General features: G+C 35.7%; 2 protein-coding genes and 1 long non-coding RNA gene across 9 annotated transcripts; 1 reads left to right on the top strand and 2 right to left on the bottom strand.

Annotated features, from left to right (window-relative positions):
* Positions 1-140: 140 nt before the first annotated feature.
* LOC105693408 (protein RER1) lies at positions 141-2,921 on the bottom strand. Of its 2 annotated transcripts, none has more exons than XM_012413303.3 (6): positions 2,641-2,921; positions 1,811-1,894; positions 1,588-1,692; positions 1,407-1,503; positions 1,064-1,281; positions 141-730 (listed from the first exon to the last, which is right to left on the bottom strand). In XM_012413303.3, exons 2-6 carry the CDS (start codon positions 1,883-1,885, stop codon positions 638-640), a joined length of 588 nt encoding a protein of 195 aa, XP_012268726.1. In that variant the 5' UTR covers positions 1,886-1,894; positions 2,641-2,921; the 3' UTR covers positions 141-637. The 2 variants fall into 2 exon arrangements, with proteins under 2 accessions (XP_012268726.1, XP_012268727.1); XM_012413304.3 differs by lacking the exon at positions 2,641-2,921 and adding an exon at positions 2,311-2,372.
* A 428-nt stretch (positions 2,922-3,349) lies between these two features.
* LOC105693405 (V-type proton ATPase 116 kDa subunit a 1) lies at positions 3,350-16,082 on the bottom strand. Of its 6 annotated transcripts, none has more exons than XM_048649018.1 (12): positions 15,812-16,082; positions 15,628-15,752; positions 15,066-15,371; positions 11,623-11,735; positions 6,429-6,555; positions 6,113-6,289; positions 5,685-5,897; positions 4,848-5,610; positions 4,518-4,744; positions 4,201-4,423; positions 3,913-4,084; positions 3,350-3,830 (listed from the first exon to the last, which is right to left on the bottom strand). In XM_048649018.1, exons 2-12 carry the CDS (start codon positions 15,742-15,744, stop codon positions 3,728-3,730), a joined length of 2,541 nt encoding a protein of 846 aa, XP_048504975.1. In that variant the 5' UTR covers positions 15,745-15,752; positions 15,812-16,082; the 3' UTR covers positions 3,350-3,727. The 6 variants fall into 6 exon arrangements, with proteins under 6 accessions (XP_048504975.1, XP_012268718.2, XP_012268719.2 ...); XM_012413295.3 differs by having other exon boundaries at positions 15,916-16,082; XM_012413296.3 differs by lacking the exon at positions 11,623-11,735 and adding an exon at positions 8,374-8,474 and having other exon boundaries at positions 15,916-16,082.
* Positions 5,755-7,251, top strand: LOC125499742. Its single transcript, XR_007276725.1, has 2 exons — positions 5,755-6,011; positions 6,092-7,251. It is a non-coding gene; the product is annotated as an uncharacterized LOC125499742 (long non-coding RNA).
* Positions 16,083-16,312: the final 230 nt, after the last annotated feature.

Here is a 16,312-nt window from a genome sequence, read left to right as displayed (position 1 = left end):
CCATCCATCGCATAGTTAGTTTAGTACGGATCCCGTGTTTTTCAGAGACTGGATACGAAGAGAAATAATTTATCCCTCAAGAAATTTATGTAAAACTGAGTAACAGCGACGCAAATATCAAATGAACATGAACACAACTGTAATATATATTCTCTCGTTTTAATTGATAGTTCAAATACATACGGAAATATTAATTTGGAGCAGTACGTACTGCAATCAACTTGTCAAAGTAATAATTATTCATTTTTCAATGTGTAATCATGATTTTTTTACATTTAGCAATATTTTAATATTACATTAACAATTGCATATTTTTGACAATGTTACTGTTTTTACAAGTCATGTAAGACCTTAAAATAGGTTGTACATACATGTTTATGATACAAATATATTAAGACATTCTATTTTATATACCAGTTAACATTAAACTCAGGAGCTTTGACTCCTTGTTTATATCCTTTCCTCTTCAGATATATCAATTGTATTGTTCAACGTTGGTAAAAAACAGAAGAAGAGAAATTATTTTTTATTACCAATGTTCTCGGTCGTCTCGAAAGGATTGTAGGATAATTGTAAGATCTATGCACATTTACGCGTTACCTTCGTACATTCACCCACCACTGATGCCAGTTGATACTCATTTTGAAGGTATTAATCTCGAAGTATCCTCGTGGTTCTGGTACTTGGGTTTCCCATGCGTGAATGGTAGATATCGGTATCTTACCATGTGCTGTGAAAAAAACGATAAAGTTTTGTCAATGAGTCAAAGTTCAGCAACTTTGTAATAGTAAATCTTTGAGCCACTATTTACTGTTTCATTGAATAAATCAGTGTGGCTTCACTATACAAAGTTTTCATTGATCAGATCCTCATATCTATGTGATAAAAAAATGACATGCGGATCAAATGATACAAGCTGCGAACAACTGTAGCTTATGAATTTAAACTTCCATATTAGATGCAAAATTTTTAAATGTAGCCACATATATATAATAATGGGATTAATTGATGAGGCACGATAGTTCTAAAGCAAAATAAACTTAGCAGAGATTTTTTTTCTCACCTTTATTTGACGTTTCATAGTGATGCAGAACAGTGTTATAAAGTACATGACGAGGATCGGCCAAAATACTGGAATATTAAAGCAGTCGAAGAAGGTGCACACCATTGCAAACACAGTGGACTTGGTGACTGAATACCAGAACTTAAATTCAGGTAACCGTCTTATGAATGGCCTGAATTCCTCATTTGATCTTGTAGGTAGCTCAGGACCATCGGCCTCTGTAATTAATGAGATAAACACCATAAAATGAATTTGATTCCACAAAACTATCCATTCTGAATTGATCAACTAATTTTGTTCTGAAGTTTTATCGAACAAGGAAAAAATACAATACAATGCTTACCATCAAAGTCCATCGCAGGGTCAATTTTTGGTGTAAGGAATGCGATGAACAAATTTAGGTGGTAAATACCCAAAGCGTATGTAACGATGTACCATCCCTGTACGACAAATGAAGAGTTTACTTGTTATATCGAGGTATGACACAAGTTTTAGTGCCAGATAAATTGACGAGAGAAACTGACCTGTGTTAATAAAATACGCAAAATAAATACAGCTAAAAGAAATGCGGCAAATATCCATCTCGATATAGCATGAGGTGTCCACATATCCAGATAACTTTGATAGATCTGTAATAATAGATACTGGTTGAATATAATTTCATTCAATTTGAATGGCATTTACCAAAGATTTACTGTACTATGAGAAACAAAAAACTAGGAATGAATAAAAATGATAAAGAATAACCTGTGATATTCTCATTACTCCTAGGCTAAAAACATTCCGCCTTGGTGTCCCACCTAAATCCTCGTCTTGCATCATGGTAATTACCTACAATAGTTGAAACATTGTTATAATCTTGATCAGTATTTATTTTCACATCACTTCTACACATGTTGCCTGTTTTAATCCCACATACGTTATTTTCTGTCTTTCTCGATTTGGATACTTAATTAACTCTACTGTTCGTTAGCTTGAGTAACTTGATTTAGGAAAGTTACAGCGAGTAGTTAATTGATAGCATAATACATACGAGATCATACATATGAGTAACCAAATTAGGCTATATAATCTGTACAAAGTTTATCGACTATCCATCTGAGAAATATCATGACGAGTAAGAAACTATTGAACATACTTAATGACAGTAACTCGGTGGCAATAAAATCTGACTGACATTATTCCAATCGATATGATATCTATGGGTTTGAAAACCTAATAAGACAGAATAAATCAAAAGGTGTCACCTTTGATAAAACTGTGCCATTAGATTAATATAAAAACTGTATGGAAAAATACCAAATGTATTCATATGAACTTAGTTCACAGGCAAGTCATTGTTCAATTGGCAAATATTACTACATGGTAATTACAAAGCAACTTGTCTGATCAACGTTGATTGTGCTCTTGAGATTTCTGCGTTACCAGGAAGGTAAGATAAGAATGGTTCGTAATGATATAACAGATAGTAGTTAGCATAAATTGAGGGACTACCAGCCTAACCTGGAAACCGCATTAATTTCAGTCGGAAAAACATGTAAGGATATGTCAAACGTTATGATTGAAATATGCTTTACCTATAAGAAATACGCTGATTTAACTCAACTCTTTCTTTATAGTGGTGTTAATATTAAATTACAAAAATACACGTCACAATCTTAATAGCATACTATAGATTATACTGGTGTAGAATTATCAAAAGAATTCTGTCTTTCTTCCACAAGTACTTCGACAGTGACGGTGGCCAATTATCATTGGTTCTAGTACTGTCCAGAGGGCGCAAATAAATAATCGAGTAATCGACTCGAGATACAATTTAAAAGGCCCGGAATCTACTCGGAATTTAAGTCGTATTTGCTGGGTGCAGATAATGAATCCAACGAAGTCAAGGCCCTGAATTCATTGACGAATCTTTCAGTGTGCACGCAATTGAACCATTCGTGAAAATGACCCAGCACCATAGGATTTTGAGAGTCTGTTAGACTGTATACATCGTTTTGGTCGAAGCCACCAACATGCTGAACTTCGAACCCAAATTATTGTATTTGTTGACAGTCACGTGTATTCGATAAGGTAAGGTAAACTTCGACTTTTACAAACTCACAATCAATGCATTGTGGGTAGAATCTGCCTATCCCCGGACCATATATTACTATGCCCCGGACTCTAGTGCGCGGAAGAACGATGCAGATTATTTCTCCACTAAAAATAAACAACGCTAACATATTTTAACTTTCTAACAGTACCGACAATCTCTATCGATACCTGCTTTTACGTAGAAATTGATTTTGGGTGTAGCTTATGAGATTTATTTTGAATCGCCTACAAATACAGAACACCAATAAATTTTAGGGTACAATTTTAACGTTTCTCTACCTAATTATCTCTAAATAGAAATTATCTATTACCCACTTACAGATTCGAATTGTGTCTATAATGACGATAATTAACCCGTGTTACGTGTTTGTGGTTCCATAATTAAATAATAATCTAAATTGTTCATTTGTTAGTATTGTTTAATATTATCATAATTACTGATCTGTCAACATTTATTTCAAGATGCGTGGTTAACTGGACTCAGCCTACAACCTGTTACATCTAGACAAATTACATATTATTACATGTGAGAACGTGAGAGATAAGTTTTAAGTAAACTGGGTCATTTTAATCCTCGGATGTTGCTTGAGCGGTGTCCAGTATAATTTCAAACGAAAATGGCGTGAAACTGTAACCAAGTCCGGAATAAAACTTGCTCTGGAATTCCACCCTGAAAGTAGAATTTTTTTAAAGTTACTATGAGATCATGAGAATTTGAGATTCTTTAAATATATTCTAAGTTGTCGATTTACCAATGAAGACGCAGTGTATGAAGAAAGGCGGAAAGCCCTTCCATAAGAACAAGAATACCAATGGTAAGGACAGCCCAGAGTGCAAAAGCTGCCCACAGCATTATGCCGCCAAGCCAGCCTTCTCTGGCCAATCCATTTCGCAATACCATGTTCCATAACACCTCTGATAACTCTACATGATTATAAAATAGAGAAAGGACGTATGTAGCACACGAAGGTTCAAAATTCAAAAGGAGAGAACAAAGTGTCAAGAAAAACCGAAATGACCTCTTATTGCTGATTACTTACGTGCATGGGCAAGTGACAAGGCCCAGAGTCGAAGGTATGAAGCAGTATGAGAAACACTGCCAAGAACATATTCAATGGTATGAATTCCTTGGTGGATCCATATCTCCGACATCTCTTCCTCTTCCTCTTTGTGGCCACCACCTCCTTGGATGGCCCCTGGATTTGGAGCGGCAGCTCCACCAGCTCCTTCTACATCTCCATTTTCAGTCCCGTGGTTGTTCAACTGAAATCATTATTGAAGAGGTTGAAGAGATGACAACATTGATCGTTATTCCGATCTCCTTTAGAATTTTTCATTTCCATTTTGGATAAGATACCTGATAGTGCTGCTTCTTCCTATTTCTCATAATCAGGATTGGTTTAGCCACGAGCATGAATGGAACACAAAGTAGCGCAAGAATGACTAATAGCCTCTGAAGATGTTTTTGTCCAGCGTACATCCAATCACTGTTACATCCTACAGGTGGTGTATTTTCTTTGAACAATATCATGTTGATGAACGTGATGAGTACCGAGGGGGCACAGTGTGGTCCACTTTGTTCATCTGGAGGATGAAAAAGAAATCCGTGAATAAGTGTGCAAGCCACCGCGATTCTCACGTGATTCGAAATTACAATCATGCTAAAATTTGTAGACAAGAAACTCACCATTTGTGGGTCCGTAATTTATCCATTTGATGAGCATAAGAATGACCATATATAAGAAGAGGAAGGAGAGAAAGATAATTTGAGGTATAAACTGCGTGATGATGTTGTCCAATTTTTTGAAGTACAGATGATTCCACAGGCCGACGGATATACCGAACAACATATGAATTATGCCAATGATTATAGAAATTTTCATCTTGTAGGAGTTGAAAAATATGATTTTATTTTCAGCTAACTGCCAGACTGGATCCATTCCCAATGGATATGGGTGCTGGTAGAAAGCTGTACCGTTCGGATCCAACTGCAAAGACGCGCTGCCTTTGAGCGTAGTGAAATTATAATTGTTAGTCCAATACGATCCGAATATGTTGAAAGATTTCGAAAAAATGTCGTTGTAGATCAGACCCGTGTACATCGAAAACAGTCCCATAAGAAACATAATGTAACGACCACCGAAGAAAATATTCCAAATTTCGTTATCTGATTTCTTAGCAGCCAGTGGTTTCTCTTTCAGGACCATCCATCCGGCAAACAGAAACATAATGAGTCCGTGACCGGTGTCACCGAACATGACAGCGAATAAAAAGGGAAAAGTAATTATGGTGTATGGAGCAGGATTCATTTCCCTATACGAGGCAACACCATAGGCATCGATCAACGCCTGAAAGCCCTTGGTGAACTTATTGGTTCTGTTATACGTTGGTGGATCTTCAAAAGTACCCATACGATTTAGAATGGGAGGTACTGAACTACCGCTGCGTTCCTATGAAAGGTAAAATATTCAGAGCTGAAGGACATTTAGCTTTCATCCCAAATGAATCTACAGACTCAACTTACAGTTCCTCGACGTAAGGCAAGTTGTATTGTCTCGATATCCAATACTGGTACCCAACATTCAGCTATCAAACACTTTTGAGTGACATCCAAGTTAAACAGATTCAGTGTATGATAGATAGCTTTGATTTTTCGGACTTTGACAAACCAATTTTTTATATTCTTGGCAGCAGCAACCAAAACTCGGTGCCGGTGGTCTTGTGTTTGTCCAAGGACCTGGAATCAAGTATTCAAGTTTCAACCTGCTTCATGGCTATTTCACCGCAGTACAAGCAACTTAACTACTAGAACGAATGTTCTGAGTTTTGGCGAGACATGAAAGCATTGAATGTGAGAAAGAATGCAGTCTAAAAGGTGTTACGCAAATTAACACTCGAATATTTTTGAATGAAAATTAAATCTGTTTTCAGTGATCCTGAAACATAACTCACAGTATTCAAATCTTCGATACGGGTCATTACACCCATGGCCATTTCACGTCGGTCGGCTGGAGCTTCGGGACATGGGTACAAGGTAGCCCGGAAACCTTCGCAAATTTTCTTAACGCGAGTCTTCAACTGATCCCCTTGGAAGAATATGATGAAAACAGACTTGAACACCTGGTCACCCTGTCAGACAAGAGCGAAATTACAATTATAAAAATTCAGAACAAAAAAAGCCACAACAACTAATTTCTGATAACTAAAAAGCGTTCATAATTACGACACTATTTAGATTCTGAATTAAACGTGGGAAATTATTACTCACTGTTGAGGGATCTTCGAGTGGAGTTTCGATTTCAGCCTGGCGCAAGAAGACATTTCCACGGCAAGCACGCCACAACATACGCTCAAATGCTGGAATGCGTTCTCTCAGAATAACTCCAGCGACGAAACTAATCATTAGGAATATTGATTATATCATTTGTAAAGACGTGAAAATCGTACATACAGGGCCTAGCTAATTGGGTCACAATTTGCGTAACATTATTAGTAGTTTTTAGTTACCCTAATCGATAGAAACATTTTCCAATCCAATCCTGTCAGTTTCCGACTATCTACTAAAACATATTTAATACAGCAAGCTATTGTCAGCAACGATTGGTCTTTATTTTCAATGAACTTTCGTAAAAGTTTTGCAAAATATTTTTCGAGGCGTATAGCTTTTAGATTCCAGTCGTTTAATCACAACACATGTACTAATAAAGAAAATTAAAACAATGTTCATCGCCATTTACGAATAGTTTGTGCAGCACAGTTGAAAGGAAAATTATTAAATATGAAACATATAGAAAACATTTTTCCGGTACATCTGAATTCATATTACACGACAGCATAATGGAAATCTGAGCTACATGTCTCAGATCAATGTACAAGAAAGTTAGCTATATCATGTCGAAATATAATTGATTAATTTCAACATCGATCTTGAAGGAATGAAATACTTATGGAGACCATGTCGGATTGTGTATAACAGCAGGACGATGATTCTTGCAGCCATGGTCGCTCTTACATACCTTGAAGGAATCTTGTTTAGTTTTGTTTTTTCTTTGTTTCTTTAATACGAAAAAAAAAATTCCAAAAGACAACAATGACACTCAGACAAAACAATAGCAAACCAACCACTTACTGGTACTATAACGACGTGATAAGTCTTGTGTTTGAAGTATAAAAGCAAGGGGGGAAGAATCCCTTAATGCGTATAAATTATCGAATGCACTTCTGTCTTACACTTGACGTGCCCGTTTTGATTTATGTATGGTGGAATAGTTATAAAATTTCAGCTAAAGGCATCGACTACACGAACATGTCTCATCTTTTAATAATTTTGAATTTGTAAAACATATCATTTAATTTATATTAAGACCAATTCATATTTTATTGACGATATTATATACCGATAACTTCAGGAAGAGCTTGTGTTTATTCAAGTGAATGAATAAAGAATTGATTTACGGTTTACTACGATATTTCCTTTTGAATAACTGGAAGGTTCATGATCGCCATTTGATAAAACCATACATGTAAGTCGAGCAGCAGTATCTCGTATTAATTAAAGAATATCTGTTTTGATGGGTATTGTCTCTTACTACTGCTAATAGTTAGAAGAGAGTAGTAGGAAATTACGCAAATACATGCTACGTTCTACGGGATAATACATACGCTGATTTACTTATTTTTAGTTATTCAATTTCTTTTTAATCAAAGACGATAGTATATAGCATTCCATAGGTATAGGCAGAGCTCCATGAATGCGAGTCCCAAGGCATAGAAAAGTAATGATATTATAACGAAATTTTACGACTATAGAATGCTTGAGGACAAGGAATGTAGCACGATATCAACAATCCAATTATAAAAAAAGGAAGTTATTAAACCGACGTCAATTGAATTGAAATTCTCCCTCACAATTATGAGTAGGTTCTGGAGAACCAGCTGTATCGTCCTAACGTTATCTCCACATTATTAATGAATGGTGAGATATTCATTCAGGAAGATATTGTTCTTCGTGGAAAGATCCTTACGTGTTATAAGTACGAACTCCGGTTCAAACCGAAATAAATTTCTCTTGAGGAAATATACGAACTGGTGGATGGACCAGATATGTTGATACTGTGCTCATCGAGTGATAATCAAGGATATCTTCAGATCTTAACAGCAATGTTAGAGACAGGGTAGGGGGTAACTAGTTGAGGAAGCATCTAGGTACGTACCCCAGCTGTACAGGACCGAGGGTGGACTGGCGGGCGATATTATCATCACTAATCAGTGCACGTGTCATGGACTCGGTGGGGTTCAAGCCAGCGTGCTCTTGCTGACGACACAACAGACAAGACACAACCACATTAGCACACTATACACGACCACAATGCTTCAACGCCACTCTGTTTTAATATGGGTGTTGTTTGGCGTTTTTTTTTTTTTTTTTTTTTTTTTCAATTACTCTTCAAATAAATTTTTTCTGTATTTTTTATCGTGTGGTTTTCACTGAACACACCCTGTACGTTTCAAAGTCGAATTTGTTTTCCAAAAACCAAAGGAAATTTCTATTGATTTTATCTTCTTTTTCCAAAATCATTACAACATCTTGTAAATATGTCTATTACTGACAATGGTCGTCAACACCGTGTGCTGATATGGAAGTTGAGAGTAGAAGATATGCTGAGTAGGGCAGAAACTGGTTATTGTAATATACGAATATTTCACTCTCTTTACCCTCGACATGGAATTTATTTGAATTATTTCGTGAGCATAAATTTGGAATAAATAGGTTCCGGTTCGATCTTGATTAATCAACCCTGCCGGTGTGTAAAAATATCCAAGTACTACATACGTGAAATATCGACATTTTTTGAATCGTTATCCGATTGTGATCTTTATCGGTATATGAATTTGAAGGCAAGATATTTTTGCTCTCGGACGTACAAGGGCATAATTCAATGCTGCTGTGTTTTATCCAAATACGAATTGCCATTCTACCGTACCACAATAAAGGGGAAAAAGACTCACAATGGTATAGGTATATTCAATATACCGTACTTATCGATAGATATTTTTGCTAAATATCTTATACTGGCCATGGCAATTTTTATTTGCTGAACATCACTAGACATTTCACAAAACATACTCGTCATAAATGCTATATCCACTCTTTACCTAGATCATAATCAAACCATTCAAAAGTAACATCTATGAGAGTAAGTTGAATGGTATACTATAGATGTGTGTTAGGGTGTACACCTGTAAATATAGTATAGATATGTATATGTATATACTCAAATCTTACATAGTTTCAAACAGAAAATAGATAAAAGATAAAATTTTAATGTTAGTCATTGTTTCTTGTGTGGGTAATGATGTATGTATATACACAAATGAATAAATAAATAATAAAGTGAGCGTGCGAAAAAAAATAACGCAGGCAAAAAGCGTGCAAATTTGAAGCAGCGCTATAAACCTAAGCGACGTCGCATTTTTTAAAAAATCTGTCAACATTTTTCCTCGAAAATACTGTATTTCGTCGTCAGCGATAAATCAAACGATTAATGTTCAATAAAATAATGAGAAATTGGAGATACTTCTTGTTAATAATCAACTAACTTTAATGTGCACGTAAGCGAGCAATGCAGATGCAGAAATAAAGCAGTAGTGCTGCTAAATAGCAGTGTTAAAAGAAATACATGTTCATACATACCCATGGCCACACCATCGTCATTTAAATGTTATTCACATGACATGTCTCTACATGTTGATCGAAAGAATAATTTTGCAATGTGCTATAAATTCGAATGGACAACAAATTTTTATGTAAATCTCTATTGGTGAGAAAATATATGGTACTAGCGAGTCAAAAACTCTCTGGAGTTCACTGGATTGATCTTACTGTTAGCTTCACCGATTTGGAGAACTATTACTTTTAATACCACAGGAATTAAATTCATTAAACTGTACTTTGCGCTGAATAATATCATTCAATATAAACATACATACATATTAGTATGTATAGTCTCAAAGACATTACATACTGATTTTTTAACTATAATTATATGTTTTACAACGAAGTTTAAGACATATGTGTATATCTGGTTGTGAAGAAGGAAACAGAATGTTATTCATAACAATCAATAGCAAACAGTCGCGGTTGTCTTTCAAGAGCATCGGTAATTGTCAAAGCATTTATGAGCCGTATTTGGATACACAATCATGGAATAGAAGCTAATGTACCGCTGGTATGCTTTTGGATAAATATCAAGTATCCAGTGCTCAATCTCAGATTATACTATACGCCATACCGAATCAATGTATAGTACAGATAATAATACTGCAATATTATAAGTGTTCATTGCTTCTAGTGATTTTTTGTCTCATGTAGTCTTTTAGAGATTTTAGGCGGCTGAATTGTGAGTAAAAAATGAAAGTAATATAAAAAAATAAATTAATAAACCCATCAACTTTATTTGTGAAGTCTGAACTCTAAGTAATTCTTAACTATAAACTTTAAATTCTACCTGACAAATGCGTTAACAATTATAAATGGTAATGCTCTTGTAGCATTGGGAAATTCATAGCTACAGGCAGACACATTGAGCAAAAACAGGGATGTGCAAACGCAAATAACGATTGATAACAGCTTGCCTGAGGGGATTCCTATAGTGCGCTCCTATGGTGTCTGCCGCAGTGTACAGGTGCTGTAACCATACAACACGCTAACTTATTTTGCTCTCTACTAAATGTTTCATCGCTCTATGTTCATCCAAGATTAACCAGTTTTAAAGATTTTGGTCAACGTTGAAATGAGAAGGTTTTGAGAAACTGTTTTCACCTCACCTCACCTTAGCAGCAATCTAACAATAAGCCTAACTGCCTGAACTGAATTTAGCTATTGGCGTTCATCATTCCATGTTTCATGACCGAGTACCATTATGCAGTACAGTGCATAAAGTGCTTGTGGTGTAAAGAAATAAGAAAATTAAAATAAAAAGACATGCATATTGTACAGACGATGATCCTCGGTCACTTTTATCTAAGATGCAGAGCATAGCGTTCGCAAGAAGCTTCTACGGCACTAAATTATATTCGATTATTGGTACAGCGATGATAGTTTATTCTATTAAAGACTCGAATATATTGATCAAGATTGAAAAATAAAAATGTATCAACGTATTCAGTGAAAGGTATACATCAATCAAAGCAATATCCGAAAAGTTTGTGGCATGGAGAACGTTTTCTTTTTTAAATAAGTCATTTTTAGCTGATTACCCAAGAAATAATTGAAATGAAAGACCGCAATAACATGGTAGCTGCAAAGTTGAACTGATATCAAATTGATTAAGTTTTTTCCAATGCAATGGCTAAAAATAATTTCTGATAAAAACTTTTGCACGCCTACATCTTGTGGATGACATAGAAACTTTAGGAACCCTGCACTCTGCCTTATGCAGTGTTACGCCACATTTAATTACCCGAGCTTAAGAGCCTGGCCGCCAGCGCGGAGGCCCTCTTCGCCGAGCAGGGTGACTTGCTCTTCCTCGCGGCTTGGGTCTGCCATCTGCGACACGACACCTCCGTGCTCAGCCTGACAACAGACACGTGTCACCTCTCCTCATGCTCTGTCTCCCTTTAATGCTCTTTTTTATCAGGAATTGGAAACATAACTCACCAAAGTTAGTAATGGATGTATTGGCTCATGACAGGAACTTGGGAAGAGGTGAGGTGATCAAATTTCATAGGATTAGCAACAGTTGAGAAACTAAATATCAAATGAAGCATTACTAATTCCATGAAGGGATATGATCGTGGACGATTTAATGAGTTGTCCCACTGTATACACAGCATACCTTCGATTGAGATGTAATGTTTCAAGTGTAAATACAAGATGCATTTTTTCATTTCCCAATATTTGGAAGGGCAGTTTTAAAATGACATCCCACCTGGTTTTCATGCCCCAATGAAAAATATTGTAGCTTCTGCTTGGTTCATGCTCACTGCGTATATCAGTGTTGATAAATCAATTTACCAATTAATAACTTGTGTTTCTCAGATTGACAGAATAAATCAATATTTGTTTGTAATGTCATCTGTAATTCTCTCAAAATTAGCCCACAAAAAAGCGTTAAATTATTTTAAAAGTTCTCACGAAACGTGCATTCTACTTAGTACTAGAATAAATATTCAAAAATCCATTTGAAAAACGTGCGTCCTCTTGAAAAGTTACCTATTATTTATACGACTGGATTAATCGTATAGCGAAAACCTCGAACAAGCACATGCTTGGGTATTAAAATTTGCACTGTTAGTTTGAATTTAGAATGTAACTTGCTAAGATGGAAAAAATATACTAGTAATCAGATTGTGAGCAAACTCAAAGAATTTACAACTGCGTACTACATGGACCTGTGCTTATCACATCTTTATGACTAATTTAATTCATCTAACAAAAACTGTGGAAGCATTTTTTTCTTGCTTGTTACCAAAGGTAATAATGTTTACATGTATTTCATTCTGACAATGAATGGGCCGATAGAAATCTGGTTACTATGAAACACACATATATCACTGTAAAATGTAAAACAGAGCAAGGTCGAAGGTCCAGCTACTTTCTATCAGTTGACAAGGTTCATAACTTGTAGATTTAGGAGTGCAAAGGTGGCTGGATAAGTGTCGAGAAGAAATGAAACGCTGATAGAATGATATTTCAAATTCATAAACAAAAAAGTCAGAGGTGATGAGCAATATTACTGTAGAAAATACGTCTGTAGCTATGATTGGTTTACTCTTTGATGATGACTCAATTTCACATGATAACGTTATCTAAATATAATGGATTTTAGAACATTGATTCTAATTATGATGAAATTAATCTTTGTGATTAATGGATTAGAATAGACCGGAAATCAAATCACCTAAACAGCTGATTGTGAGATACATCTGCATTGAAGCATCATGATAATTGTATACCACTTATTTCTTAGAAGTCTGATGTCAATCTCTGAATTTTACAAGGAATTGGAAGAATTGTATACACCCAAGTTGAACTTTCTTGAAAACGAAATCTACACACTTTACTACATACGTATGTTGTGTGATATTCCATCGCAGGAAATGATTTTTTTGAGCCATAATTTCCTACACATTGATTAAAGAATAGATGCAAAAGGTTTTCGAGATAAACGTGACATACGTTGTATACAACGGACGAATGACAAACTACTCAACAATATACTGTTCAAAAATAAATTTACAAATACATTACCCTCTACTTTAAGCCTCAGACAATAGAACATTACGTGCTTTGTAAACCGTGAATACATTATGTGTATACAAATGCAATGTAGGATTCTTCAGACCTCAGCGGCAGTTGAAGTTCTTTGAAAAATTCTTCATCGTTTCAAATTTTGCTTTCCGTTGGGACAGTTTAGAAATTAATGTAATAGCCAGATGCATCAGAGCTGCGGTTCGAGCAACTAGCATCGGCAGGGGTCAAAATTAAAAATTTGTAAAACATAATTTGGGATTGTTTGGACTATAAACGGGGAGACAGAGCATGACAAGTGACTTGTGTCCGTTGCAAGGCTGCAACTTTGTTAGTTGGTAACAATGACACATAAACATCCCTAGAATCACTCAACAAAATAATTAGTAACATTAAACCCAGACAGACGGCGTCAAAGGCTTATCTTTTGTTCAACTATAGAATTTGCATTAGATTTTCAGTAATTTAGTATGGACGATATTTTCATTCGTGGTAAATACAATGTCACTGGCATTCAGTTAAGATTTCTCTTAAGCAAACACAAAAGTTACTAGCATCAGGCACTGCGGTGCAGTTTATGAATCTTTCATGCATTCTGATATTATACATTATGTATTGGTATATTAATTTTCAGCTGCAGGCGTCACCGCGTACAATTAATGTTGGGAAGAACAGAAAATTTTCGTCAAAAAATATTGAGAATGAATGGTTTTCATAGGTAGATAATGACATATCTTTTCAATCACTTGTGAATATCAGTCTCAAAATTGTTCATTCGAATAACACACAAGTGGCAATGACAAAAGTAAACTGATGAAAATCAACTTACTCTATAAGTTTTTTTGATCTAATATATTCGATGACATAAAGTGCTAGTTTTTGTAAATGTACATTAAATATATGACCAAGAAATTATTATATTTATGGGAATGCAGATAGATGTGTCACAGTTTTCTAATTGACGTATCCAATGCAAGTAAAATAATTGTTCAAAGTTTTGTAGCTCTTACAGATTAAACTAACTTGATCATTATTCTTCGAAACCTGATCCCCCACAAAAAAACATGCCAAATTCGTTTAGTATGAAGTTACAAAAAAATTGACTGTGCGAACTACAGTGAAAACTGATTATCATATGTTGCTTCATCATCAAATTACTTTGCGTATATGTTAGTAAAAAATATGGCTACCCTGTTTTTGTCACTTTGTGCTAACTGTGATAAATTTCCTGTGTTATGTCCCAGCGAACATTACATTTTTATAATGTTAGGTTTTCATACACTGAACCTAAGAATAAATCGGAAGAGAATTGCACTAAATTCGAATATGACAAATCTTTATCCACATGAAATTCCCCAATCTAAATATTTGATGAGACCTGATTTTTACAAAATCAATGATCAACTTTTGTGAAGAGAGTCCAACTTTCATCTTGTTGAAACATTTTTTGAGAACATTACATATAAAATGTATGCGTTCTTTGAAGATGAAAAATCCACAGCCATGATAACCCATACGCCTTATCGATATATGTTAATGAAATAATTATTCATACATTGTTACCATACCATTGTTATACATGACAAAAAAAAACCATCATCATGAAAAATTCATATATCGAGTAACAAATAGACATATTTTGGAATTTCTTACCTCGTCAAAGAAGACCTGAGTCTTCCTAAGTATGTGCTTGAGCTCGGTAAGTTCTAGAAAATTACGTTTTAGAGCTTCTGCATTTTGGTTTACTTCACGGAGTTCATTTTCTAGCTTCTCAAAAGTTGCTTCCAGATCTATCATTTCACGTGGTTGAGGTGCCTCGGGATTTTCTCCTGTATCGAGCATTGGTATACCATCCTTTTTGATTTCCTTCTCCAAGTAGCGCAACTTTCGCTCCATTTCGTCGCATCTTCGTACCTCGTTGACGAATTTGCGTTGGAACGCATTGACATCAGGATTGAGCTACACAGTAAAAAAAAGTCAACAATTCTGCTGTTATAGCACCCAATTTTCATACTCAGAATAGCGAGACTTCTACGACTACGTATCACTCAAGGATATGTGAATGTTAACATTAGTGTAGAATAGACAGTATAAAAATAATCAATAAGGTATAGTGTGTACTGACGACAAATGAAACAGATGTGTTGAATGATTTAGAGTAATGGTTAGCAAAAACGGCTCCACGCAAGGATACGTGATTTGGTTTTAAACTTACGTCGCGAAATTGAACAAGACCCAATTCTCCGAGTTCGGACACGCAGGCATAAGCTGCTTCGCTTTGAAGGAAGAGCTGACACAAGGTCATCTCCTCGCTTCGAAATAGGGAACCCATTTTTGTCCCTGAATGAATACAAGTTTAGAGTAAATAAAACGGCCCGATTTATCTAGATTTTCATTACCGAAACTATTCAATGGTTATATGGATTGGCGGTATCGGCACTGTCGAACTAGACACTGCTAGACACCCGTCACCAATTGCACTGAAGAATCGCCCACAACTCACCGTTCTAGACGACAAAACGACTGAAGTCTCAAGTTTAATAATGCGAGTTGCGATGGCCCGCCCTACCGAATTTCGCGTCCGTGACTATTGGCTGCTATTGGTGTCACTCGGGTATGTGGTTAGCAACGTCTTTTTTCCTTGCAGATGATTAGCAACTAATACAAACGCGGAAATGTAGATGTGCTGGGCGGATACCTATGAATAGTATACGACCAGCCCCGAACGATTTCGAAAAAGGCCGAGTTTAACCGAACCTCGATCGATTCATGCTCACGAGGGTCATGACGTCACAACTAGAGTTTACGTACGACATCGTGATACCGAAAGTCAAATCACAAACCTGAGACGATTACGCAATTTTACTTAGCCTTCGCTTCGCAAATACCTGCAAATACAA

This window comes from Athalia rosae, chromosome 1 (assembly GCF_917208135.1).
Source record: "Athalia rosae chromosome 1, iyAthRosa1.1, whole genome shotgun sequence".
Taxonomy (NCBI): domain Eukaryota; kingdom Metazoa; phylum Arthropoda; class Insecta; order Hymenoptera; family Athaliidae; genus Athalia; species Athalia rosae.
Note: the sequence above shows the minus strand (reverse complement) of the source record. Positions and strands in the feature narration are given on the sequence as shown.